Source organism: Catharus ustulatus, chromosome 5 (assembly GCF_009819885.2).
Source record: "Catharus ustulatus isolate bCatUst1 chromosome 5, bCatUst1.pri.v2, whole genome shotgun sequence".
Classification (NCBI taxonomy): domain Eukaryota; kingdom Metazoa; phylum Chordata; class Aves; order Passeriformes; family Turdidae; genus Catharus; species Catharus ustulatus.
Window position 1 is genome coordinate 22,240,578 of NC_046225.1, and position 26,483 is coordinate 22,267,060.

Sequence of the window (26,483 nt, forward strand, 5' to 3'; positions counted from 1 at the left end):
TTTTTGGTGTAGGCGCGCATGCTGCTGTTCTCCAGAAAGAGAGGGACAGAAGGAAAAGCAGCATTTCACTTGGTAACAGTTACAGTAAATTCACGAATACAAGCCGCACTGAATATAAGCCGCATCTCTGGGTGTTGGCAAACATTTCGGTTTTTGTCCATAGATAAGCCGCACCTGAATATAAGCCGCTCTGTCGTTCGCAGCGAGGACCCGCGTGCAATTAGTAACAGAACCGCGGGAGGGCGGGGTTTACTGGCTGAGCTAAGGCTGTGCAGGCTCGGCCCGCTAGGGGCCGCTGACAGGGCCAGATGGCCCAGCCCGGTGCTGCCGCTCGGGGCCCGCCGCCGCTGCCACTGGGCTCGGTCACCCCGGGTCGGCGCTGCCCTGCGGTGGCAGGCAGGGACGGAGCTTCCCCTGCTCCTACGGCAGCGGCGGTGGGTGGGGACGGAGCTTTCCCGCGCCCGTGGCGCCGGCGGTGGGCAGGGACGGAGTTTCCCCGCTCCTGCCGCGGCGGCGGCGGGCGGGGACAAAGCACCCCGTCGGCTCCCCGAGCCGCGGCAATGGCAGCGCGGGGCTCCTGTCGGCTCCCCGGGCCACAGCAATGGCGGCGCGCGCTTCCCCCCCCCTCCCCGGGCCGCAGCAATGGCAGCGCAGGGCTCGAGCCGCAGCAATGGCTGCGCACGCTTCCCCCCCACCTCCTTGGGCCGCGGCAATGGCTGCGCGGGGCTCCCGTCGGCTCCCCGGGCCACAGCAATGGCTTCCGCGGGGCTCCCGTTGGCTCCCCGAGCCGCAGCAATGGCGGCGCCGGCTTCCCCCCCCCTCCCCGGGCCACGGCAATGGCGGCGCGCGCTTCCCCCCCCCTCCCCGGGCCGCAGCAATGGCGGCGCCGGCTTCCCCCCCGCTCCCCGGGCCGCGGCAATGGCGGCCCGGGTCTCCCCCCTCCTCCCCGGGCCGCAGCAATGGCGGCGCGGGCTTCCCCCCCCCTCCCCGGGCCGCGGTAGGGGCGGCCCGGGTCCCCCCTCTCCTCCCCAGGCCACGGCAATGGCGGCGCCGGGCCCCCCCCCGTCTCTCCCCTGGGCTGTGGCAGAGGAGGAAAGAGAGCTCTCCCGCCTCTCTCCCCGCCCCCCGTGCTGCCTACAGGGAGCCAGGCTCCACCCGCGGTGCAACAGAGTAGCGATTTGTAACAATCGCAAAATGCCGACTTTGCAGCTGCTCGGCTCAGCACTCTGGCAGGCACTTCTGAGGTTGTATTAGCCGCTCCTGATTATTAGCCGCATTTCCGGTTTAGGAGCAAAATCTTAGTCAAATTGGTGCGGCTTGTATTCGTGAAATTACTGTACTGTAGTTGCTCTAGCTGCCTGTACAGAGCTTGCTACCTCCTTTGGGGCTGCAAGCAAGATGCTCTGCATAAATAATCTGGGAAGATTTCCAGATTCATCACGAAAAGTGAAATGTGCAACACTGGCTGTGCTGGGTTCCTCCTTGTGCAGTAAGGAGGACAAGGATAAAAAATTTGGCACATGACCATGGTTTGATTTGAAATTATCTGCCTTAGTCAGTTCAGCACTGGTGAGAAGCTCGACAGATGGAGAGAGAGACCAGTAACTAAACTCTCCCCATTTTATTCTGCAACAGCCGCTACCTAAGCAGCCTGTATACGCTGCAGTTTGCTACTTCTGTTTTTTGGAGTGCAGCCACATCCAACTGTGTTCACTGGCAAAACAAATGAATACATTTGGCTGATAACTCAGAGGGGATATACCACAATATAAATCAAAGCAAAATTAAAAACTTGAAAAAGCCTTTCTTGCCTTGACCACACCATAGATCTGTAACAGTGTTAACTGAGGCTTTGCTATGTTTTCCATCTCCCAGAAACTTCTGGGTTTGTGTCTCCCTCTTTGTGAAGGAGCTGAAGTTACAGTGGGTAATTTTTAGCTAATATCACTATCCAGAGTTCCTGCAGTTTGTGTACACAGAGTCAAACCTACTAGCCTTACTCATAAAAATTTTTCTTAGGGAGATGCCTCCTGTGAATCAAGTGAGTAGGATTTATAATTGGAGGAGTGCAATAAAGATATCAATAGATGAAGCAGGTTGATTCATCTGACAGTTTATTATAATAGATCATTTAATCTTACCACCCTGCTGAGTGAACTTAAACTCATGCTGCTTTATGGATTTTTTTGTTGTTTAGATCACAGAAGAAAAAGCCACAATACTTGCAGTTTCTCAGATGTATTTAGACTCTAATCCCCAATTTTTCATTAATTAAACAAAAGGAGAAAATTAAATATTAGCAAGCAATCCTCTGTGGAGGTGGAGAAGGAGTGGGAGGTATATTCTACATGACAGCCAAAGTTAAAGCACTGCATGTGTCAATGGCACGTATGCAGGTTGCTCTCTTTGCTAAAAACAATCCTTATTGCCTCCTCTAGCCTGGGTGAGCACTACGCAGCACCTCCTCTGTGGCTGGTGCTTTCAATCTCCTTTAATACAGCAATACTGTTCTCTGATGTTCCCACACGTTCTTTCCCAGGCTCCCCCACTCATCTCAGTTGCTCTCCAGCTCTCTCTAGCACTCCTCCCACACCCTGATCTTTTGATATGGCTGATTGGAAATTTCTCTGCAAAATGTGCTTTCTTCTTTTTCTGCATCAAGAAAGGAAACTTTCACCAAAATGGCTTTTTTTTTTTAAAAATGGGAAATGGTCTCAAAATGAAACATATTTAGCCAGCTGGATTATTTTAGTTGGGCATACCAAATAGAAATATTCTGGTTTTGATCCATTTCACATTAATTTGTCTTCCTCTGAGTTCCCACGCAGAAGACATGGCTCAACTACCTCCAGCTTGCAAGCTATTCTATCCCCATGGGCTGCAGCTTTGGCATACACCAGCCCCTGCTCTGGTGAACAAAAGCTCCTAAATGTGAAATGCTGGAGACCTAGAAATAAATAATCTAATGGCAGTGAGAGAGGTGGCATTTCCTCTAGTCTCACCACAGGATGAAACAATTGGCTTCACACTTGCATTGCGTTAAAATTATCAGGGTGCAGCATATGGCTTCCCCTGGGCCTCAGCAATTGCACAGAGGAGCAGAAATCTGTTTAGAAGAAACCAAGACATTTTTATTTGAGTCTTCAACACATACAGAGAATAAGGGAGCAAGTGTGGTCTAAGGCTTAGCTATTTGGGATAAGCTACCTAACATATCAAGGTGAAAAAGGGGGTTTCTTGCATATACAAGCCGCAAGAAAGAAGCAAGGAGCTGGTGCTGTGAGGAGACAGGAAAGGTGATAGTGTGGAAATCCTGGTGTGGGCAGAAGTGATTTGGAAATGGCAGTTTTATGGGAACTCAGAGCACTGGCTGTACCAATGATACCTCGACTGACTGCCCCTAGATAGATGGGTTCTTTCTCTCTCAGCCAGGCAATTTTAGTTCTGGCATCTTGGGTAGTCTCTGAGCTCAAGAAGATTTATTGGTTTTACAGCAGAGTAAGCTGAGTAAGATGATGACTTTTGCAAACAGATCCCAGTAAGGTTGTAAAACTTTCTTGACAAATTTTAAGTGTAAAATGTAATTGTATATGCAGCATAGTAGGTAATTCAATACACACGATGCATAGTCAGATATACATTACAATTTAATATTAACGTGGAGAATTTACCCGAGTGAGAGACCTTTTAATTTAAAATGTTGTAATTTACTGTTTCATTGCAATATAGCAATGGTGAGGTTTTTGTACTATGCATATATTTGCCAAAAGACATGAAACCTAATAGGAAAGTCAAGTAAGCACAGGTCACAGTATATGCATTATGGGGAATGGGTTCCTTGAAATAATTGCAAAGACTTCTCTCTGAATCAGTGGCCTTGAGTTGACTTTAACTTCCTTAAAATGCTTTTAATTTTTTTGCATGCTTCTAAGTATTTCACTGCATAGCGAGCATAGGATATTGCTCCACTTCCATATCCAACACTGTCCTTTATGAAGAAAAATCACAGTACACACACATGCTTATCTCCCACAAACACAATCCAGGGGTTGCAAAAAGAGTCTTGTATCCCTTAGGGGATGTTAAACATTACTATTAATAATAGGGACATGCAAACAGTGTCCTTTTTGGATTTACTTACATGTGGTTAAGAGTAAGTATTAAATGAAGTGAAGGTCCAAGAGACCTTAAGGAAACCTGAATAAGTGGTTCTTCAAAACTTAGGAAAGTTAGCCAGCTAGAAGCATAATAAATGATCATTCATATGACCTGGCATCTGCATTTACCACAGTGTTTCTTAGTGAACACATACACCAAAACACACCAGAAAAACAGTAAGACCAGACTAGAATTGGGAAGAATTTATATATTTTTGACCTTGAATGCGACCATGTTGTACTTTGAACAACATCATTTAATTGGTAATACGCATTAAATTTATCTCCAGATTTTTTAACAACTGCAAAAATTATAGCTCTTTTCTCCTTTGTCTCTTCTGCCTTGCAGTCAGGGAATTTATCTTGACCTCTTCTGACAGTCAATGCTACACAATGACCTCACACAGTATATGTGAAGATTACTATTATCACTTGTAATTTATATCCTCCTGTAACGACACCATGTATCTCAACTGAATGTTTGGAAGTTCAGCCATCACTCAACACAACTTGAGGACTAGGTGACATGGACACAGTGTACCCTGCATGAATAAGGAGATGTGGTCCTCGTTCTAGAATAATACATAGCAAATGAAGAAAAGACTCAAAATTATTTTCATCCTTTAAACTGCTTGAATAGAGAAAGAAACTGTATCTTTCCAAGACTTACCTGTGGTTCCAGAAGCAGAAGTGCTTCTCGCTGGAGAGACCGTAGAATGAGACTGTCCCGTAGTAGATGCAGCATCCGAACTCTCATTTTGTGCTGATAGTGTTTCACTTGGTTTTGTAGCTGGAAATGAGAGAGATGTTCAGGTAAGAGGCACCTGCATAAGCACTGTCAGATCCTGGACCATCCCTCAGACAAATGCTCTGACCACCACAGAAAAGACTTAATGTAAGAAAGTGCTATGTGTTCTGGTAACTGCCTCTCAAGGAACAAACCATCCCTAGGGAATAGTTACTTCTGACATAGTTAAGGCACCTTCAAAAAACATTGTAGCAAGAGAAACAGCCTCATATCTGTGACAGAAGACAACTCAGAGCTCTGAATTGGGACCCTAGAATAGTTAAGCAGTGTTGCACCAGGAGCAGCATGAGCAGAAGAGAGATGCTCAACTTACTGCCCTCTACATTTTCCTTCATTTTAAAATCAATCAATCAATCAATCAAGCTTCAGTTGCAACTGTCACATAATGTGATAATGTATAAAGTTGAAGGATTGCAATTAAGCAAAGAGGTAATTATTTCATTCCGTGTCGTTAAGGCCTAGGAAATAACATATCCCTGAATATTAATGTATGAAAAATAAACTGTCTTATGTCTCCTCTCACTCAGTCAACAGGTGATCAAGGCTATTGTGTCACAAGGTTTGCAGCCTAAGGTGACGCCAAGATAATGGTGCAGGTCATGACCTGAGCCCCTGGAACTGAAGGTCACTGAATGACCAGAAATAATTTAAGATATTCCAGCACTGCCCATAATTCCTACATCTGTACTCAAACCTTAGAATAACAACAGGCAAGACAATGCCTACTGAATAAAACATAGAGGTGCCCAAGAGTAACCTTACACTTCCTGTCTGATATAAATCAGAGAGGCGACTGAGCCATAAATTGTTTTCAGTGCCTCTTCATATGAATTTTAAACACTAGAACTAAAACAACTTCAAGACATACATATTTCAGTCAGCAAGAAACATCACACACATGCAATATGTAAATCTTGAGGAATGCTTCATTACACACTTTATCTAGAAACTCATTACCAGTTTGGTCCCTCAAAGATCCCAAAGCTCCCTATTCTACAACTACACACCTTTAACTTGCCCTTTCCCTTCCCCTCTTGTTTATTAAGTGCAGTAACTTAGAAAGGCAGGCTTCAAAAATCAATAAGCTAAGAAAGAGTGAGCTGAAGCCATTGGAGGCATGGGACTCATATAGTTTTGGAAACTGAGAGAATCTGGGCAGCCAGGGATCATGTCTTTCAAGGCTGAAGCACGAAAATGATGCAAAACAAGTGTCTAAAACTTTCGCTGGGATTCTAGTGATGAGAAGAGAATTTCATGTCAGCTTCCTTCAGAAACTTCAGCATTGTACCCCTTCAATACACAAGTCTAACCTGCAGTAGAGAAGAGTGTAAAAGCCCCTCGACCTCATTTTTAATTATGGTATAGTGCAATGATCTGAGAATGTTAACAATTCCCACATTCTCTTCATGGAAGCTTTGAATGAATCTTTAGAAGCAAACTTTTTCCACATTTCATTCTTATTGTCATGGCTTCAGACTCAAATTTTATATGTTGAATTTTTATCTGAGATCAATTTTTAAAAACGGAAAAAAACCCCAAACCTGAGGTACCTCCCTCTCCCTATAAGATGCACAGGCTTGTAGCAGTAACAGCAACCATCTTGTGGCTCCCTTGTCATAGGTTACTAAAGGACTGCATGGGAAAATGAAAAGTCAGTCAGAATAACGGTGCAGAGACACACAAATATGCTTTGTGAACACTGCAAAACAATCACGTGTGTGGGAGAGAGGAGGAGGGAGGCAGCCAGTTACCCTGTTACCCCACAGAGGGCTGTTTTCCCATGGGGATCACTCATTCCACGCATCCTATCTGTCCTGGCAGCAACCCAGCCTCGGGTGCTCCTCTAGTGTTTGGGAGCTGTGAGAACAGATTGTTCTCAGGAACACAGGCTGTGCGCTGGATATGCCTTGGCAGGAGAGGGGAGGAATGATGGCATTTCCTTTTTTTTTTTTTTTTTTTTTTTTTTTTTTTTTTTTTTTTTTTTTTTTAATTTAGCCTGGGTGAGATTCTCCTAGTGATCCAGGTAGCACCAGGAATGACTTATACCTTTACCTAGGGCTTGGCATAAAGCTTGTTGCATTTATTTTACCAGACTGCAGAACAGGCTCAGTGCTCCCTGTGTCAATGGGTAAAGTAGATGCTCTACAGGGAAAAAATCCGTGTGCCAGTTTTCACCACTTCTAAGATGGAAAACTGGGTAAGGCTCCCTCAATTCCACTGCAAGATTAAATCCTAGCAACCCAATTCTCTGCTGACTTGTGGCTTCGAAACAGCTTTTAAGCAGCATCCAAGCCTCACGCCTAATGCAAAGCACAGGCTCTACCACCAACACATTTAGCGGATAAGACAGCTTCTGCACCAAAAGGCTGTGGGAACAGAAGCATCCATAACCAGCCACTGCTGATGTACTCAGCAGCACGGAACGCCTGCTAGAGATGTGCCTTTTCGGTAAATCCCGCAGCTCCTATGCTTCGTTCCGGTGCCGGCGGCAGGAGACAGCGCAAGCCTCGCTGCGGTGCCCGAGCTCGGTGACTCAGCGCTGCCAGCCCCGCACCCGGCCCAGCGCTGCAGTCATTCATCACGCCTCGCCCCAGCCCTGCAGCACGGAGCCTGCTGCTGCCAGGGGCAGGCCTGCCCTTGCGGGAAAGCAGCACAGCGCACAAGGACGGCTGCTGCGGCTGCTGCTGCTGCTGCTGCAAAAGCGCTCGCATCATCGGTTCATGGGTTTGCTGTCGACAGCTGATTATAAATAAAAATGGTAAAGCAATACAGAGTGTGAAATAGCTGTCCAAATGGGGATGATGGCTGCGGCAGCAGAACTCTCTGGTGGTGATGCGGCTCTCCCTGCTGATATTTTGATAAGATAAATGGCAGAGTGTTAACACGTATTTGGCAAAGGGATAATAAACAGCAGGGAACATGAAGCTGCCCTGCAAAGCTGCTTTCTGAGCTTCAGGAATTTCCTTACTCTCTATGCTTTGAAAACCCTTCATCTTCCTTAACCAGCAGAAATTTGACACATATCCTCACTTGATCTGACACCATTCTGATCACATAAAATAATTTATTTTTTATTTCATACTTATTAAAAAAAGACAAAGAAGAACAAGGTGTCATGGTTTTCTACTTAACCTACATATAATCCACATACATTCTGGCGTTTCCTGACAATATTTTTAATTTTCTTTACAGTAAGCTGCTACCTAATTAGCTTTGACATTGTAAGATGCTTCAAGTAACCCACAAACACCCTGCATATACTCTGTGCTCTGCAAAGAATACAGACATCTCTATGTATGTCAAAACCTTTCTTAATCAGCAAATCAATAAAGGAAACACTTTTAAGGAGCAAAACAAACTCTATGCAAACCACGTTAAAATACCAGCACAAAAGCTTTTTTTTAAATGGAAGACTAAAGCTTTTCCCTTGAGCTCATATTTTTAGCATTAACACACATACAGGCCTTGCCCCCATAATAAAAAAAAAAAGCCTGAAAATCCATTTGCATTAATGAGTGCACAAAAGCTTTGAAAAATCCCATTGTAGCAATTCCAATGACATTTTTGCCCACTCAGAGGAATGAAAATTGTCTAGGGAGGTAACCAAACAGACTCAGTTTTAATGTTTACATCCATAGTTGACTGCATGTGCTGTCTGCAGCTTTATGTTTTCTGGTAAGTAAAACCCCAAAGTATTTTAAAATACATATTTTAAAACTTCGCTTGGCATAAAATGTCTCAGCAGCCAACTATACCCAGAATTTATCTATAGAATGGGCTAACAAACTGAGGAAAATGGAGCAATATCTGTTACAAGAATGCTTTTCTGGTAGTATTCCTGAAGTAAAACTTACTTTTTAATTACCAGTAGTTTGATTTAAAAAAAAAAAAAAATCCTCCACTGTTTCCCTTTGTCACTTTTTAATATACCACTGCACCATAATGTATCATCATTGAGGAGAGTGCCATGAGATAACTCAGAAACACAACAGTCTCTTATTGTCACATAACACCTTGAATACTCATCTTTTATAAGATACTTGCTCCATATTGAAGGGAGGAAGAACAGAAATTTTTGTTGCATTTCATTTCTCATTCTCTTTGATAATTTCAGGTGTCCCAGGATATGAAATCCTGATTGCAGATTTTCTGTGGTGTGACACCATACAAATCTTGTTTTAAGGGCCTGAACCGCACAAGTGAGATCATTGACTAAATGTGAACTCTTGGATTTGACACCTTATATTGATAAATAAAATCTAAGGAGACCAGTCTAATGTTGGTTTCTAAGACAATAAACAGGGCAGGAAGGCAAGCAGGAGAGATTGTACTTATGGCCTTCAGAGGAAAGGAACACTGAAGTCTTGAAAAAAAATAAAGGACAAGGATGTTTGCATGATTTCAGTGTATGGAGCACTGGGGGCTTTTCCTGAATCTGTAATAAAAGGTGACAGCAGCCACAGAAATTGCAGCAGAGACAGGAAGCCCTGTCAAATCTCAGTTGTGTGAATGCGATCATTTGCTGAAGCTTTTAGAGGGATTGAAGCAGAGAAAGGGATGACTTCCATTACAAAATGACAGAGGTGCCTGCTTTTTATTAAAAATCAGATATAGCAAAAGTAAATTTTGAAGTGTCATAAAGTCACCACCAATTTCTGCCTCAGTTTCACACAGCCAGTGCAAAAACAGGGAGAAACGAGTGCTAGTGAAAAAGAGACAGCAGGCTGGTCACACACACAGAGCCCTGGAACCATGCCCTGTCCCAACACCAACATTTTTTGTCCCATCCCACTCCTTTCTGCTGAAGCCAAAGCTATGATTTTCTTGAAACATAGACCAGAATTTTGTCTTTAAAAACTCACTAAAATTGGTTTTCACACACAGGTATTTCTAAGTAAGTAATTTCACGATTATAAGCCGCACCATTTTGACTAAAGTTTTGGTCCGTACCCGGAAGTGCGGCTTGAATTCCGGAGCAGCTTATGTATGAACAATTTTCAGAAATTTTCAAACCCAGAAGTGAGAGCCTGCAGCAGCCCCAAGCCAAGCCAGAGCCCACGCAGCCCTGGCGACAGGGTGGCGCTGCCAATCTGAGCCCGTGATATTTCTCTGTATTTTTTTCGGTGTTTTCAGTCTTGTGCGGCTGAGTTGCTGCCCTGCTCTCCACCCACCCAAGCAGTTGAGCAGCTGTTTAAAGGCAACGCGGAGCCGTTGGAAATGCTTGTAAAACAACCATACTATTGTTAATTTCTTTTTCTGCTCATAAATAAAACTTGCAGGGTACGCTGCCGCAGCTATTGTCTGTATCTTTTTTCACTTGGAAATAATGTTTCCAAGGTCGGCACCTGCCAGTAAACCCTCTATCCCACGATTCTGTTACTAATTGGCAACTTCGTGAAAGTTGCACGGGGATCCTCGCAGCAAACGAAAAGTGCAGCTTACAATCCAGTGCAGCTTATTTATGGAGGAGAAATGAAACGTTGCCGACACCCTGGAAGTGCGGCTTATAATCAGTGCAGCTTGTAATTGTGAAATTACTGTACTACTTTTGCATTAAGAGATGATACAAATTTTTAAATGCAGGGCATTTCCAACTTCCTGGACAAACTGTCTCAGTTTTCCTTCTTAGAAAGGGGATTGAGAGGCTGGAAAGCCCTGTTTTTAGGTTCATTTACCAAGCATTTTTTTACAAGTTTAGGGTGGGGGGAGGAGGGCTTAGCTTAGATGAGGAGTTTTAAATCCAAATCACAACACAAGCAGCTAGGGACTGAACTCTAGTTGGTGGGAAGAGAATGCAAGGGGAATGGAAAGGAAGCACGTTGCTGAAAGCTTCTTGCCCAGGCCCATCACACCTCCAGCACCAGTTTTTCAGCGCAGAGCAGTGGCTGGAGCTAAGCTGCACTGGCAGGCAAGCCTTTCCTCATTAGTTTTCCTTCCCCTGCCGGGAGCTCTACCTGTCACCAAGGTTTAGTTCCAGGTGGTTGTGCTGCTTCGGTAGCCACCAGCCAGGAATGTCTGCCAAACTGAAAGGAGCAGGAATCACATCCGTAATGCAATGTGCCCTGCTGCGGGCTTCTGACAGGCCTCCAGGGCAACAATTGCAAGTTTTAAGAGATTCTTTGGGGACTCTGGTATCCCTTTGAGTAGCTTGTGCAGTGGCCAGGTTGTGTGTTTTCTGTGACTCACTGCGAGTGGCATTTAAAAGCCAAGCCAAAACCCCAAAGATTTTGGGTTGGCAATTAGACCACTCCTTACACAACACACAGTGGGAAAGCTGCATCAGAAAATGAAACCATGAAGTGAAAGGGGAATAGTTCTCCAGGAAACTTAGTAGCCTTGGGTCCATGAGGGGTGGCTTTAAAGGAAAATTTGCACAAAAAAAGTATGCAAACTGCTTCACAGGAGTACCTTTTCAGACAAATAAGCCAAGGGAAGAGAAGTCACATTCTAATAGTTTGTAACAGTTCAGTATGCTGTAAACATCAATTCTGAGTGCACTGGTGTACCACTAACTGCTGAGGTAAATATCTGGAGTATTTATTTCAATTTTTTAGTCAATTAAAATAAAATATGGAGTGCTCCAGAGCTCTGGTTCATCAGAAGACTGGAGCAAACATTTACAGCGCATATCACAGACAAGGGAGACTCAATTTCATCTTAAGTTTACTGACTTCCTTTGGGATGTTATTACACTTTTTAACATTAACCCAACTACTTGCTGGATATGTGGGTTTGGTTTTTTGTTTGGGGTTTTGTGGGGGTTTTTTTTGTTTGTTTGTGTTTTGGGGGTTTTTTTGTGGTTTTTTCATTATTATTTTTTTCCTAAAATCCAATCTGATATTCCAGGTCAACACACATGTTATTCTGAAGATTTATAGGAAATAAAAGTATCTTCTTATATTGATGCAGAGTAATTAGTACCACCTCTCTTTCAGTACTATGTCTCACAATAATATGAAACATAATAAGCATAGTGTTGTAATATATATAAAATAAGAAATAAAGGGGTGGTGTTCTGATCACATAAAATAATTTACTTTTTATTTCATACTTATTGGAAAAAACAAACAAAGAAGAAAGTAAAAAAATTAAGACCCTTTCCAATACTTCTCTCCCAGGGAGATCAACATCTTGTGTAATGGCTTCAGATCATCTCCATTACAAATTAAAGGTATAATATTCTTTGGATTCCAGGGCAAGCTTCATTAAAAATATATAATATTGTAGGATGAATAGCTCTGCTTCCCCAAACCACCAAACTACTCTTTTTGACCTCATTTTAGCAGAGTTTTATGGAAATGTAGCATAGACTGACTCAGAAATGGCTCAATGAAATCATCACTTACTGTTTGTTGTGTTGAGACTTGTATTTGCTGCTGTAGTCACTGCTGGTGGTTGTTTTGTTGTACCTTGTGTTGGTTTTGATGTAGCATTAGGTGAAGAAGATGAGGAGCCTAACACAGGAAAGACATTCAGTTTATTTCCTTAATTTTGTACACCTACATAACACACAACTACTGCCCTGCTTGCTGACTAATTTTAAATTATCAAAAGGATATTTAATTGAAATTCAAGCTCAACAAGGGGAAGGGCCCCACTGACTGCAGGAAAAGCCACTCCCTGTCCCACAGTGGGTCATTCCACTGCAGAGAAGCCTGTGATAACGCAGTTGGAAGGTGCAGCTTGGGGTTTCTTTTAAGCCTGACCTGAAGGAAGCTCTTGCACACATACCTGAAAGGTTTCACCAACGAGTACACTCCATGTAAAACAAATTCCCAAAACAAAACAAGAGGCACTGCTGCCTAATTTCCTCAATGACCACTAGAACAGCTTCAATTAACTCAGAGATTTTCACTTACTGTTTGTGATGTTTTCATCTGTAGTTCTGACTGTAGTTGTTGCCAGCACTGATGCTGTCAATATTTGTGAAGATGTTGTAGACGCAGATTTCACTATGGCAAGAAAGGCATTCACATCATTATGAATATATTTTATCATGCCTAAATAAGCATCACATTCCTCTAGCCACGTTCTCTTACCAAGGCAGTGAATTTCTGTTTAAAGGCTGGCCCTCACAGAGCTTTATTACACACACATTTTGAAAGAGGATTCAAAGTACATATGGTTGGTTTCAGAGGGGAGGTTGGCCTGTGAACAATCTGCAATTGCCTGCTGAAAGGTAGCAATTGTACCTTTCAGCCAGCCCCTAGAGGAGAAACACATGATCTTTGGGGGTTATGCAGAGGTGCTTGGCTTGACTTCCAAGAGAAGACAAGAGGGGAAGAGAGCCTGGTGTGGATGTATGGGTTCACTGTGCTGCTGGACTACCCCTCTAAGCAGCACTTTGCTGCATAGCTGTTTAGGAGGAGGAGGGATGTAAAATCTCCGTTAAAAAGTGTGAGTGACACATGGGAACACAGCTTATAGATTACAGGTAAAGAGCTGAAAGGGAACAGACTTCACTAGTCTTTGGGCAACTTTTCCCTGTGCTTGCCCACCTTGAGAGACATTTGTGTCTTCTTCACTGACGAGACTTCCCAGACCTTCTTCCTCTGCACCCAGATTTCTGGGTAAAAGGGAGCATCCAACAAGCTCTCCTCTTTGGAGTATAGTAAAGTTTAGGACATTGTGGATGATATGAATAGTATTCTCTAGTAAATTATATTCCTTGGGGTGAACTTGGTGCCCTTTGTAAGGTGACTCCTACTTCTGTCCTGAAGAAGAGTGAGATGTGAAGGCTAGATGGACGGGAAAGGGCTCCTGCAGGCAGCAGGGATCCCTTCCCAGCCTCTGCTGGTATGGAGAGATGGGAGCAGAGTTGGCCAAACATCACTAAAGCAATAGCAAGGTTTAAACCACCTTGTCTTGCTGTGCATGGATAGTGTACTGCAGGTCCCATGTACTCTGGCACTTGCTCAAAAGAATGGACTTAGCAAATTACAGCCAGGAAATCTGGATCAAAAAACCCTATAACTAATCAATTTAAGAGTCCAGCTTTCAATTCTGTGATCTAATGCAAACAGGAGTGCTATTGTCAGCTACAGAGGCCCAACTAAGTACCTGACAACTATTACCTCTATCTACATATCACATAACATTTTTAATGGATGGCATATGTGAAAGAACAGGAAGAAATCATTATACCCCACACAATTTTATCTCATACAACTTAAGTACTTCTAAATGTAATGTTCACACTGGAACTTTTGAAATATACTTTCTTTCTATGCTCTCAGTTTTCTGGCTGTTCACCTAGAATAGCAATGCCTCAAGGAATCGGCCTTCTTGTTCCACACTAACAAATTGCTTTAATCTCATACTGGGTTTCTAATGCTTTTCTCATAGTGGCATAAATATCAGCACTGCTTTCCCTTCTATGACAAAAAGCTGCAAGAAAAATTTCAGTTAAGCATTCAAAGAGTTAATTCACTGTGAGGTGTTGGATGTTTATGAAGTATCTTTTAAACAGACATAAACATCTGAGTTTTTGAGAACTGCATAAAAGAACTGCAACACAATTTGAATAGGTCTAAATCTGCTGTAACAAACAATACAATATATGCATATTTCATCTGGTTGCATCTTATCCACCTTCATTACTAGCACTTCAAGTGCATACTTCATAATCTCAGTGCTTTCAGCTACACAGCACTCATTAGTATCCTCAGTTATCAAAAAATAGAATACTGTGTGCATATTTTCTTCTCTTACATGTATAACTTATTAGATGCAGCAGTCTTCAACATTTAGACTAATAAAGGAGTTCACATGATTGAAAAGTGGTCTATATTGATTTTTTATACATTTTCATAACAAAGCTGCACAATAAAGAGAACTGAATGTGACAGTGGAAGATTCAGAATCGCAGACCAGAATCACAGACTTTTAGCATCCGAGGCAGGTATTTTCTCTGTTAAATCCTCTTGAACTGGGAGTCTTGGCTAATTTTTAAATCTCTGATCTCACTCGAACCACTCCTTGAGAGCATAGGAAACCTTTTTCACCTGAAATAAAAAGTGTAACCTGCTCAAATTAACTGTCTCCATACTAAGATACTTCAATCCTTTCTTTGCACCAGAGTTTTGTATGAGATTCAGGAAAATACATTGCTGCATGATCACCCTGTATGAAATAACTCATCTGATTTCTCCCAGAATTTGGAAAAGCTGAAAGCTAGAAAGGCAATAGGATCTTCAGAACACCAGATAACAGCAAATTGGAAGTCTTACCAGCTTTTGTCGGTGCAGAAGTTGGTGGTGGGATTGAATTGACAATAGAGGTTGAAACGTCATCGTCTGAAAGAAACACAAAAAGAATCATATCACTTCTGCACCTTCCAGATGTATTTAGCACTACATAGTCATAAAGGCAGAGAGCCGTGTGGACCTTCCTGGAATATCAAGTTCAGAAGCTTATTAGCAGAAGTAACCAAATCACATAACTTTGCTACCAACATTTTCAAGCTATAGCCTGAATCTCTTCACTTTGCCCTGACTGCTATAATGGGGAGCATCTACTACTGCCTCCCACCTTGGACTGTATGCTCTTTTCCCACTGGTGTCTCCCAGACTAGTTGGGAGGGAAGAAATGGAGACAGTTAAGGTGGTTTTTGCTATCTTCTTCTCTCCTGGAATACAGCCATGGCTGCTCTGAGTCTTCAGGGTGAAGGATTAACTAAAATAACTGGCCACAGGAGTAAGCAGCCCTTCTCCTGCCTCAAAATAGCAAGGCTGTACTATCCCCTGGTTAGCACAAGAACTTTAGGAGGGCTTTTCATCATCACCCCGATCTCTAAATGTCAGAGGAAGAGAAGAATTCCTAGAACATGGCTTGAGAAGCACCACATTGAAAGACTGACTTTCCTCACTGCCCTCAATGCAGTGCTCCAGCTATTGGGATTTTACAGCCATAAATGATACCTTAAAAGGTCATTAGTAGGTGGCTCTTCAATATTACAAAGCAAATAAATAATACAAAAACAAACAAAAAGCAAAATAATTTCTGTCTCTTCTTACTGTGCTTCAAGGTTGTAACATCATAACTCAAAAACTGTCTTGGTTTCAAAAAAAATTTTCAGTCTTATTGTTGCAATTCATTTTTTTTCTAAAAATTTTCTAAAAATTCTAGAAATTAGGAGGTGTTGAAGGGGGTGAAAAAGCTGCACTGACTCAGAAACAGGCATTTCTCAACCATTTTAGACTGCTGTGAGACAAGTATGGGTACATTTGTGGAGGAATAGATCAACTCTAACTGAATGGGAGAGGAAAATGGCACAGGCTAATCCCCATGTGCTGTCAGGTTTGAAGCGTGACATCCTGTCAGGCAGCATTAGCATGCTGTAATACAGACATGCTAAACTGAGTCAGGACAGCATGTCAGTATTCTAGTGTGACTCCATTCATGGTAATATCTGCTGGCATTCTCTCTTTTTTTGGCTACAGGGCAGAACAGTCAGTTTTGTTCCCTTTGCTCAGTGTACTGTGCTCCGATTAGCATTTCACGAGCACCACCCGAAGCCTGCAAGAGCCATAGAGCTAACCTGGGAAAAAAAAGGCAACATAATACAATGGTAAGGACTCTGCAGAAATGTATTAAGGTCTAATCAGATGAGCCCTTACAATTCCTCTCCAAGCAGTGTGTTATCAGCCCTCTTGGCACCTGCATGTTTCTATGGGTCTCATTCTCTTCCCACTGAGCCCCACTTTCTTGGGCATCTTTTCTAGATATGCTGTTGCCTCCATAATGCCTTGTCACAGCACATGCTGGCCCAGTTTGACATGGGCATAGCCTATATAAAATTAAATGAGTCCCCTATAGGCCTGCTGCTGTCCCAGCTCTACTCCCCAGAACACATGGACAGTCACATCACGCACAGACTCGTGCACGCTGAATTTAAAATACAGGTTTTCCTGACATTTGGTTACCCAGTCAGAGTAATGCTTCATAGCCCACATTTGAAATACTTGGAAAACAAATTTTATCCAGAGAACCCTAAAGGCAATCTTGTTTCCCTAAACGGTGAGCATTTTCCCATCTTTTCATTCTCATTATGTGCTGCTGAAAAAACTCCTGTAATCCCCCTCACCACAAGGCCACAGTACTGGAACAGAATGTTTTTTCAACAGTGCCTACATTTCATATGGTTTTGTTTTAACATATCTCAGTAGCTACCATGTCTGTAATGCCAGCTAAACGTACTAGCTGGCCAATCAGCTAATTCCCAAACTCACTCTTCCCAAAACTCTTCCTCTAACTCAGCACGACTTTGTAGGAAGCTCATTACAATACTTAGATTATTCATCCTTTAAAGGTGTTCCATTTAATAACCATGTTGATAGGCCAAAGTTTCCTCAAAACTAAAAAAAGATGTGAATATAAGTCACAGTTTTGTTATGACTCACTATTTGTTGATTTTATCACAGGTTAGAGATAAACTAAGGTGAATTCAATTAACAGCGTACAATAGAGTTTTATGAATTAATTGTTTTCTTAAAAGGGTGAATAATTAAGTATACTTTAAAAATAAGTTGAAAACATTATGCAAAAATGTTTAAAACTTGACAGAATTGTAGGGGGGAACTGTTAGATTAAAAGATATGATTGAACTTGTGGCTTATTATGCTCTTATTTGCAATGTTAAATTGTAACTAAGGAGAATCCCATGGGGGATAAAAGCAAGAGATCAAAAAATTACAGAGAAAAGAACTTTCACCATTAGAGACTGCTGACAGACAAAGAGAGGGACAGAAACCTTTAGTTTTCTGCACATATCAGGTTAGCGGCAGCCTCAGATGATGGACAACTAAGTAAAGTTACAATTGCCTGTTTTTTCAGCAAATTTGAATGCAGAGATCCCTTCAATATGAGAGCACATGGATGTACTCTGATGTAGAAGTAGCAAAAATCTACTCAGCAATTGTTCCCACACAGAAACCACTGCTATTTGCCATGTTTGCTGGCAATAAACCCAGCTAAAAGAGCATGGGAGGCCCGTGATGCAGCACCCTTTCGTCAGGAGAACACATGTGGAGGTAAAAGGCTCAGAGAAAACACTGCACTGAGCAACGGGGAATGCTGGAAAAAGAGAAGAAGGAAAAAACTCAACATGTCTTAAAGCAGATAATAAGGCAAGAAGAAATCCAGACTGGGAGAAGCATAACAGAAGAGAAAGAAAAAAAGGGCAGAAAAATCTAGAGATACTAAGGCAGGGTCACAGGGAAACAGGGGAAAATGAAGGAATTAAGAAGAGATCCAAGAATATGTGACACATGGTCACAAGACCAAACTGAAAAGGGAGTAACTGTTGTGGCTTCTATGGTTTTGGCTTTTTTCCCCCAGGTTCACAGATTTTCCATTTATTGTCTTTTCTAGGTTGGATTTAAATGGTATATTTGTTCTAAAATAAAAGCATTGGTCTTTTAAATTCAGGAGTCCTTGAATTCAGACAGGACTGACCAATGGCCACAGTTGTCCTCAGACTGCAGCTTTTAAGGTAGGTTTCAGTCTCTAATATCTGACCTTGGAGTTCTGATAATCTTTTCTCACTCTCTCTCATTATTTTTACCTTTATGCTGGAAAGATAAACAGGTTCTGACCGCATTTTAATCAAGTGCCTGTTACTGCTTCATTCAGGACAGAAAAAAAAAGGAATGATTGCATGTTATTGTATCAGTTCTTCTGTTTATACCCTACAGGACACCACAGGTCACAAACCATAAAATTTAAAACACCACATCAAATAGATAGTACAAAACTGAATGGCAAAGTAAAAACATTTTTAAAGATTAATAGATTGTTCAAAGTACATATTGATTACATTCATTACACTAATTACCAAATTTAAGTGCTGTATGGTTTGGCATCAATATCTAACTTTGAAAAGAAATTATTTTTATGGAAAAGTCACTGTTGTTACAGGTAACAAGTGGAATGGTCTGTTTGACATTTCTTTCACTTGGCATTGCTCTAGATAGACAAAACCATATGGTTAAAATCCTTTCATTCATATGAAGTACTTGGTCCAGCTTCAGAAGCGTGTTAAGAAGGATGTGGATTCTTGGAGGTGGGGAGTTAGCAGAGAACCATAAAAATCATCAAGAGTCTAGAGAAAAATGACTTCTCAGGAAAGATTGCAAAAATTGCATTTGCCTAGAGAGGGAAGGATTAATGGAAGGCACAACAACAGCAATCAGTAGGTGAGGAGCTGCAGCCAAGACAAAACTTATGTCCACTGAAGTTTGAATGAGAGGTAATGGACAAGTGAAGTTTAAACTCTTCAGGTACTTCGGTGTCTGCGTCAAACTCTTGGCATAAGAACCAGAAGTTGATGTTTTAACCATTTTGTTGATGAGGATGCAATATATTCCCTCTCAAAACCTGACCAGTGCACTATAGGCTGTACCTGGGACAATTACCAAAGAGGTGTCCTGGGAAAACCTGCACATAATAATTCCTTGTTTCAAGGTTATAAAGCAGAATCTACAGGTGTTTATATTATGTTTGTCTATTATGTATTATAGAATCACAGAATGATTTGGGTTGGAAAGGATCTTAAAGATCATCTAGGTCCAACCTCCCTGCTGTTGGTAGGGACATCTTCCACTTGACCAGTTTGCTCAGAGCTCATCCAATCTGGTCTTGAACACTTCCAGGAAAAAGCATCCACAGCTTCCCTGGGAGACCTTTTCCAGTACCTCACCACCCTAATAAATTCTAGTCTAATTCTAGTAAAAAATTTATACCTAATATCTAATCTAAACCTACTCTCTTTCAGGAAATTATGTTTTTTCGTGTGACTCTGGACCTTTGCAACTACATGTAAATCAAGGAAAAGTCAAAGCAGCTTTTTTGATTTCTGTTTTTCCACACCACGGGATTAGTGATCTCTTTCTAGCCTGCCCTCATAACCAAGAAAGAGCCTCCTGTAACCACTGTTCCACCGGTACCTATGTAAATACTGTATAGTTCATTAAAAAAAAAAAAAAAAATTGTCCTTTCTTGAGAAAGTGATAGCTGTCCTTGTAAAAAAATCTGGTACTGATCTGGGAACTCAGACTTCCCAAGAAATATCTGCTGCCTGACCATGTACACAAATTGTTTACTCTTACCTTGGAGCTCTGTTGTCTGTTATGTTTTCTCTTTCCTTAATGATGCTTCATCTCTACATTTTCTTATCTGATCTTTCCCCAGGCCCAGTACAGTCTTTGCACTTATCCTATTTCTGTTTTCACTGCTCATTTGTCTTTCTTTCCAGTACATGACCATTTACCCTAAAAACGTTTTTTTCTTTTGAAGTGCATTTTGTGTAAAGGTTCATACATTATCATACATAGCAAAAATATAGATGTACTGTTAGAAATGGTGTAAGCACAATTTTAACAGCGTTGGTTTGAAACCATCAACTCCTTTATTGCTATTTGAAGATCAAAAATTAAAAAAAAAAAAAAAAATCTATTAACAAAACGCTCCAGAAATGGATTTTTAGAAAAAATGGAATACCCCCCCGACAGATATTTTTTTCTGAAAGAATTAATCTTATAGAAGTAGTACTGTTTCTAGTATTTAATAGTTTCTAGCATTTAATCCTTAAGGACTCGTACTTAAGATTTTCCTTCTATAGTTGCATAAACTAGATTTTAAATGGGAACCAAGGTTCTGATGTAATCCTGTGAATGGCCGAAGCTGATAAGAGCTGACACAGCAGATAAGTGTGTAGTGAAGGATATGAAATTAAACAAAGCCATTTGCAAACTTCATTAATTTGAAGCAAACTCAAAAACCCCCACAACCTTCATGTTTTTGTATTTCTTTAGTATGCAAAGTGATACTCAAAGTGTGGCATGCCTCACACACGCATTCAGAGGTGCCTGTAACAGGACCTGCACACAACTCAGGCAGTGACAGCCCCTGGTGAAAGGAAAGCTGTGCCTCCAGCAACAGCCCGTGCTGAGTCACTGCCACTTCACTATCATCAAAAGTCAGAATTGCAAAGTACTTTTCCAGCCTGGTCTCACAATGGTTTGGCACTGCTGCAAAAGCTGTTAATGCCGCCTCCTGCAACATAAGCCATTTTCCACCTCAGGATTTTCTCTGCCGTGAAATTCTTACCTTGGCAGCTCGAAGGACAACGCAGGCCCTGAACAAAGTTATACTGGCCATGTTAAAGGTGAATCCCTGTAAGGTGTATTTAAATACTCCAGAGGCAATGTTAAAACAGTAAGGCAGGGAGAAAGACCACATCTTTTGCTGCCTGATGCCAACCAGCTGGAAGCCTGTGATTCCTGCTGCCTAGGGAGGTGGGAAACCACCTCCAGTTTGCCAAGCTGTTACCTTCCTTTCAGTCACGTCTCTCTTCAGCAGCAAACCAAAAACATACTACACAAATCCTGCATGTGGAGATCTTACATTTAAGGTCAACTTTCTACTTCTTCTCTGTAGCTGCTGGTCGTGGTGTGCAGGCTGGTTGACAGAGGCACCTGCTGCAGAAGAGTGGGGAAAACTTACAGGCATGAGCATAGGGGAAGAAAAAAAGGCAGGGAGATGCAGCTCCTGGGCCAGAGACACATAACACTCTCCCCACAAAAGGCAAAAGCAGCTGAAAACAGCTGAAAGAGATGGCTATCAGGGAAAAGAGCATAAATGTAAAGGCTGGAAAAGGAGACAGGGACAGGACTTCTGCACGGCATAAGAACAGGTAGCAGCAACTGGGGCAATGTGGGATTTGGTTTCTGCAGAGGAAACATAAACTGGGTGGACTGGAGGCAGCCAGCAGCAAGAGCTGAAGGGAGGAAGGAAAGGGAGGTAGCTGCCACAATTTTTCCAGCAGGGACCAGAGAGAAGGCAGGAAATGCAGCTTTGGTGCCAGCATTGCCCGAGAGCTCCTCCTGCTCACCCAGGTGTGGGGCTAGCACGACCCAACTGAGCACTAACAGAGAGCTCCTCGGAATTACCAATCCCCAGGCAAAAGGCTCCCACAAAGCCTGCTCACAGCACCCAGGAAACAGCTCCTGCTTAGGGACCTGCTGCACAGAGAAATATCGACAAGGCAGATGCCAAGGACCAGCCTCAGCCAACGTGCCTGTAGGTTGGTGAGGGCTCCCCTCCTCGAAAGATTAATGAGAAGTGTTGGATGATTGTCCCTGTGTTACTGAGTATTTGAAACAACTCAAGCACAGCATGATTTGCCTCTCTGCATTTGTGGACATAGAAATCTGGGTACTTAAATAGCCAGTTTTAAGGGGGTTTTAAAAATTGCCTTAGAAGAAATGCAAACTCCCTATCAAAGGTCTTAAATCACAAGTTTTCTCAGTGAGCCTTCTGCTCACATGAAGCTTGGTGGATATGTCTATTACTGTGTACTACAGAGGGATGAGTACATTGTTTGCATGCCATAGAACAATAAATGTGCTCAGCATGCTCATCAGCACTCCAGCCTGGCTTGAATGAAGGCTCCAAGCTCTGCACTTCTCCTTATTTAAACCTGTTAAAACTATTTCATAGGTTTTAATTAAACCCGTTAAAGCTATTTAAACCACCAGATTGCCACCCTTTGATTGTGATATATTTGTTTGTCCATGTGTAAGATAAAAGGTAGGAGTTTCTAAGGACTATATTATAGCACAAAAAATAAAGTGCCACCCCCCTCACCTTTTTATTAATCAGGTTAAATAAATTTGAAAAAATGTCCTTGGTGCAATTTTATATAAAAAGCTTTATACATGTTATGCATTGCTGAGCAGAAGAAGAAATAAAGGAGAGCCCCTTCCCTTGCAACAGGAAGGAATGAGTGTTGGTACAAGTCACCCCCACCCACAAGGCAGAGAGAAAACTAATGCTTACAATGCTTTTTCCTTAACATGCTATTTGCAAGCCTGTTTTTGTTTCCTGCAAAAGAGCACGTTTGGGTAGGGCAGATGTAAAGCAGCCAGAGCAGAAGCTGAGCCTGGGTCAGTCAGAACCTCTCCTTTTCAATGTGCTGCAGAAGTTGGGAAAGTCATATAGCTCTGTGCTATGTTTGTGACCCAAGTGCATCTCCAGCAGCATGACTAATTGTATAATTCAGGAAAGGGTCACTGCAGTGTCTGCTGTGATGTGTTTATTTTTAGAAAATCCCGGATCAGCCTAGACTCCCATTTTAGCCACACCCGCCCATGCCACTCTGTTCCTGACAAAGCTCTGAAAGCCTCTGGAACATCAAAAAGCAGTTCCTGTCAGAAAAGTCTGTGGAAACACTGCAAATTGCTTCTATAATTAATGTAATTCCATGCTCAATGGTCCATTGAGACTTCTTCATCTTTTTCACACTTTTTAGAACAAAGGTTAAATGGTACAGAATATTCCAAAGGGAAGGCCCCAAATGGGTTTGAAAGCCCCGAGTGCAGTGCAGTCTCACTGGAGTTACTTTATATGCAAGGATGAAGGGTTTACTTCGAAAATATCTCATTTCTCTAATTGGCACATACAGCTGATGAAGACCTCCTCGACTCTACCTTACCAAGCTGATTGAATACTCACGTTATTCTGAATTTCTACCAATCTGATACAATTGCTAAGATCAGATGCCAAACTGAAACTCTTTTCTTACAAGCTTCATGTAATAAAGTATTCCTATTTAAAAACAAAGCTGCTCTACAAAGAGCACTTGAAACAGAGGACTTAGGCTATCAAAGAGCAGTGGGAGCTGCTGCACACTGGCTCCCATACTGAAAAGAAGCTTCCTAGTGGAACAGAGTGGCCCACATTCAGGATGCCTGTCAAAATCCCAGCTCCCAGTCAGTGCACTGGGAAATCATGGTGAGCTGGGAGCTGATCCCATCATGCTGGTGAACAGCTACAGACATCCCTTGTACCTTTACTGGCAATTAGAGCAACTATATTCCCCATGACAATTACAACTGTTACAATTACAATTGTGAATAAACTGTTCCATTCTGACACTAGCCTTTCTTCCCATGAATGACCAATCCCTACTTTCCATTTTGCATCTGGAAACAGCAGTTTCTGCCAGCTCTTGGAAATTCAAGGTGAAAGCAATTAGGGAAGAAGCAGACAGTGCACTACAAGAAAGCATCTCTAAGCCAGTAAGATAAATTGTTCACCTAAATTCAAGAGCATTAAGACATGCCAGCCACATGACTCCATTAGCACTGGGAATGGCTTGCAAAAGTAGTGGAATCCTCTGGAGCCATTTGAACTAGACAGGATAAAATGTGCAGAGAAACAAAAAAACCACCGTGCACTGGGAGGATCCTTTTTGCCTCTAGTACGTGTGCTGTGTCCTTTGCACATCTCAGGGACTGGGTTATTTGGCACAGATCTCGAATAAGTCCTTTTTGTTGTTGTTGTTGCATATTGGAAACTAGTGAGCTGTTGCAAGCCCAACAGTTTCTTAAATACATTTGCTATCTTCTGAATAACAGCAAATAACATTTATGAACTACTCTAATAAGAAAAAACATTCCTAAAGAGAACCTAAAATTGCTCTGCTGGAAGAGCCTTTCTGGGCAGCCAGCCTTTGGTGTAGCTACAACTTCCAAGGGTTATGTGATCTGAGCCAAAAAAGAGGATGTCCAGACTCCATCTGGATGCCATAGGATGTCCAGAAAGCTCCATAATTTCAAAGAATTCGGTAGTTTCCAGAAAGAGATTTTAACAGTCCTCTGCAAGAATGAGTAACAACAATGGAGTTGCACACTGGTCCCAAACACTTCTTTCAGTACACCACAGATTTCTGACTTTATGAACATCTGTAGGAGTTAGGGGCAAATGAGGTTTCACAACTTGGCAAGAGTTCCAGTGTGTCTTGAATTCCTGGGTAAAGAAAACCCCCAGATTTTTGCTTTGGTGGACTTTGAATGGCCATAGAAGCATTAGCCATGTATCATGGCCAAAGCTGCCCCTCTCCACTGCACATGAGACCAGGAATTTGGGTGGAAAGGATTTAAATTTCATATTTCTTTGCAGAGTAATCATCACCTATTTTTGCCATTTTTTCTAGAAATATTTGGTGATATTTTTGTTTCTATAACCTTTGAATGGGTTTGCAAACACCTATATTTACATCATCTATATTGCTGTGATATGTAACCCATGCTGAGATGAGAAGTAATTCATCTGTCTAGGAAAGATGATTTCAGGCTCTCTTCACAATGGGATAGATAGCACCCATATAATAATTATCAACTCTGCATTTCAAATAAAACCTTAGACTCAGTGTTGAGCATGGGGTTCTGATTACTTCAAGTAATTAATATGCAATGGAAAGACATCTCAACAAATGAGTATTTTACAGAGGAAAATAATGCAAATTGGCCAGGGAGGTTAATAAATCTTCTGTCACTGTTTTCCTCAGACCAACTAAAATCCAAAGCTTTTGTCATTCTTATCAGTTGTTACTTCAATTGCCAAATTTCTCAAGCCCAAAACCAACATTAATCTCCTGCTAAAGATTTTGAAAGAAGAAATCTGCAGGAAGCATAAACATCTCATTTATATCATCATGTTAATTGATTTAACCCTAAAGTTACACTGACACTCCTCAAACCAAGTACCACACTGAGAAATCACACCATTAAGACAAGCTGAATGTGCTTTTTAGAATGATTACTTATCTTGTAGAAATCTTCAGACAGAAAGGCTGGCGTAGTGCTCCCATCCCAGTAAAATACATAATTTTGTCAGAGGCAGAGTACTTACAGCAGATAATTGTGATGCAAAATTATGTGGCACTTGCTCTGTAGTTGCAGAAACTCGAGATGCATTGCTCTCTAAGCTAACACCCAGAAGCACTGCCATTGGAAAACAAAAGGGATTCAAAGTTGTTGTAAAACTACTCTACTGATCTACTGATAAAGAGGATAGGATTTGCACTTGTACCAAAGGCAAGCATCCACTTCCCACACAAAAACAAGAAAATCCTTGCCCTATTCCTAGTTTGAAACATAACTTTTGGAGCATCAGCTAGTTAGTTTGTCCTGAAAGGGGTTGTTGCCTACTCTGAGTGCTGAGAAAAAAAGTATTTTGAAATTAATTTGGACCCTTCCAGACCAGCCTCTAGCACATGTGTGGGTGGCAGCAGAGGGCTCCCTACCCCTTCCTACAACACCTCAGCAGATCACAGTTGCTGAATTTTATTCCAAGTCATCCTATCAGTAAGTGATCATCAGCTCAGTACTTCTTACATGGTAGGGCCATGAAGGCAGAATGTGGAGATAACACCATATTAAATTGTGTCAAACCCCTTTTCCTATCACAGGTAGGTCTGGCTGTTACCACTGTTAAGGCATCCAAGGATCCATTTTCACAAGAGGAGTGCCAAGGTATCACTACCTGATACATCAGTTGCTGGAGAAATGACAGTGACTTGCAGGGCAGGACATGGTGAAAATCAGGGTTTTGACTCTTCTGTTTGGAAGGGAAAACTATTTTACTAGAGAAACTAATTTTTAGAGTGCTAGCTGAAAACAAAAGTAGATGTTTGTCTTCTAAAGGAGCCAGGTCTTTAATTCTTGACTTGTATT

The 26,483-nt window shown here is 42.0% G+C and overlaps 1 protein-coding gene across 1 annotated transcript in view; it reads right to left on the reverse strand.

Annotated features, from left to right (window-relative positions):
• The window catches only part of EMCN (endomucin), a 55,310-nt gene that overhangs the window by 24,153 nt on the left and 4,674 nt on the right, over positions 1-26,483 (reverse strand). The window contains exons 2-5 of the mRNA XM_033061335.2: positions 15,195-15,260; positions 12,825-12,917; positions 12,312-12,419; positions 4,828-4,947 (exon numbers count right to left, since the gene is read on the reverse strand). Coding sequence (XP_032917226.1) covers positions 4,828-4,947; positions 12,312-12,419; positions 12,825-12,917; positions 15,195-15,260 — 387 coding nt within the window. The remainder of the gene's footprint in view (positions 1-4,827; positions 4,948-12,311; positions 12,420-12,824; positions 12,918-15,194; positions 15,261-26,483) is intronic.